The sequence below is a fragment of the Galeopterus variegatus genome, unplaced genomic scaffold (assembly GCF_000696425.1).
Source record: "Galeopterus variegatus unplaced genomic scaffold, G_variegatus-3.0.2 Scaffold24589, whole genome shotgun sequence".
Lineage (NCBI taxonomy): Eukaryota > Metazoa > Chordata > Mammalia > Dermoptera > Cynocephalidae > Galeopterus > Galeopterus variegatus.
Window position 1 is genome coordinate 1 of NW_007750700.1, and position 579 is coordinate 579.

At 35.9% G+C, this 579-nt stretch overlaps 1 protein-coding gene across 1 annotated transcript in view; it reads right to left on the reverse strand.

Annotated features, from left to right (window-relative positions):
- Window positions 1-40: 40 nt before the first annotated feature.
- Window positions 41-579, reverse strand: part of LOC103583586 (transmembrane protein 231-like) — a gene marked incomplete at its 5' end in the record, with an annotated part of 4,070 nt that continues 3,531 nt past the window's right edge. The window contains one exon of the mRNA XM_008564862.1: window positions 41-370. Coding sequence (XP_008563084.1) covers window positions 201-370 — 170 coding nt within the window. The remainder of the gene's footprint in view (window positions 371-579) is intronic.

Here is a 579-nt window from a genome sequence, read left to right on the forward strand (position 1 = left end):
CCAAAAAAAAAAAAAAAAAAAAAAAAAAAAGATACAGAATTTGTATACAGCAAAATTGGAAATAACTGCTCTTTGTCTCTGAGGAGAAAAACACATAAGTCTGCATGTGCCCACTGGGCTCTTTTCAGAAATGTCATAAGATGGCAGTTCTCAGAAGACAACAGTGAGGTAGCCGTGGTGCTGCTGAGTCTTCAGATTTCTCATGATAAGTGCTCCTTATACACATCTTGCTGGGGCATCCCTGTTACAGGGATTGTGGTCACCACTTGATTCTGAAACACGAATATTTTGATTCTTTCAAACACCCAGAGGAAGATAAGCAGGATACTGACATACTGGACCCAGGCAAACTTTATCATCTCCCAGAATCCTGGTTGATAAGTAAAAGAGTTAAGGAGTTAAAGACAACATGTTTTAAGTATAAGTTAAATCAAGGTTTAGGTCAGATGGGAAATGGCAAGAATGTTTCAAATACCCTTAAGATAAAAGGTTTAATGAAAGATTAGTAAGACATAAATATGGATGATTCTGACCTAGAATTGCTCAGAAAGAAATATGAACAGGAAATGAATTTTTTTT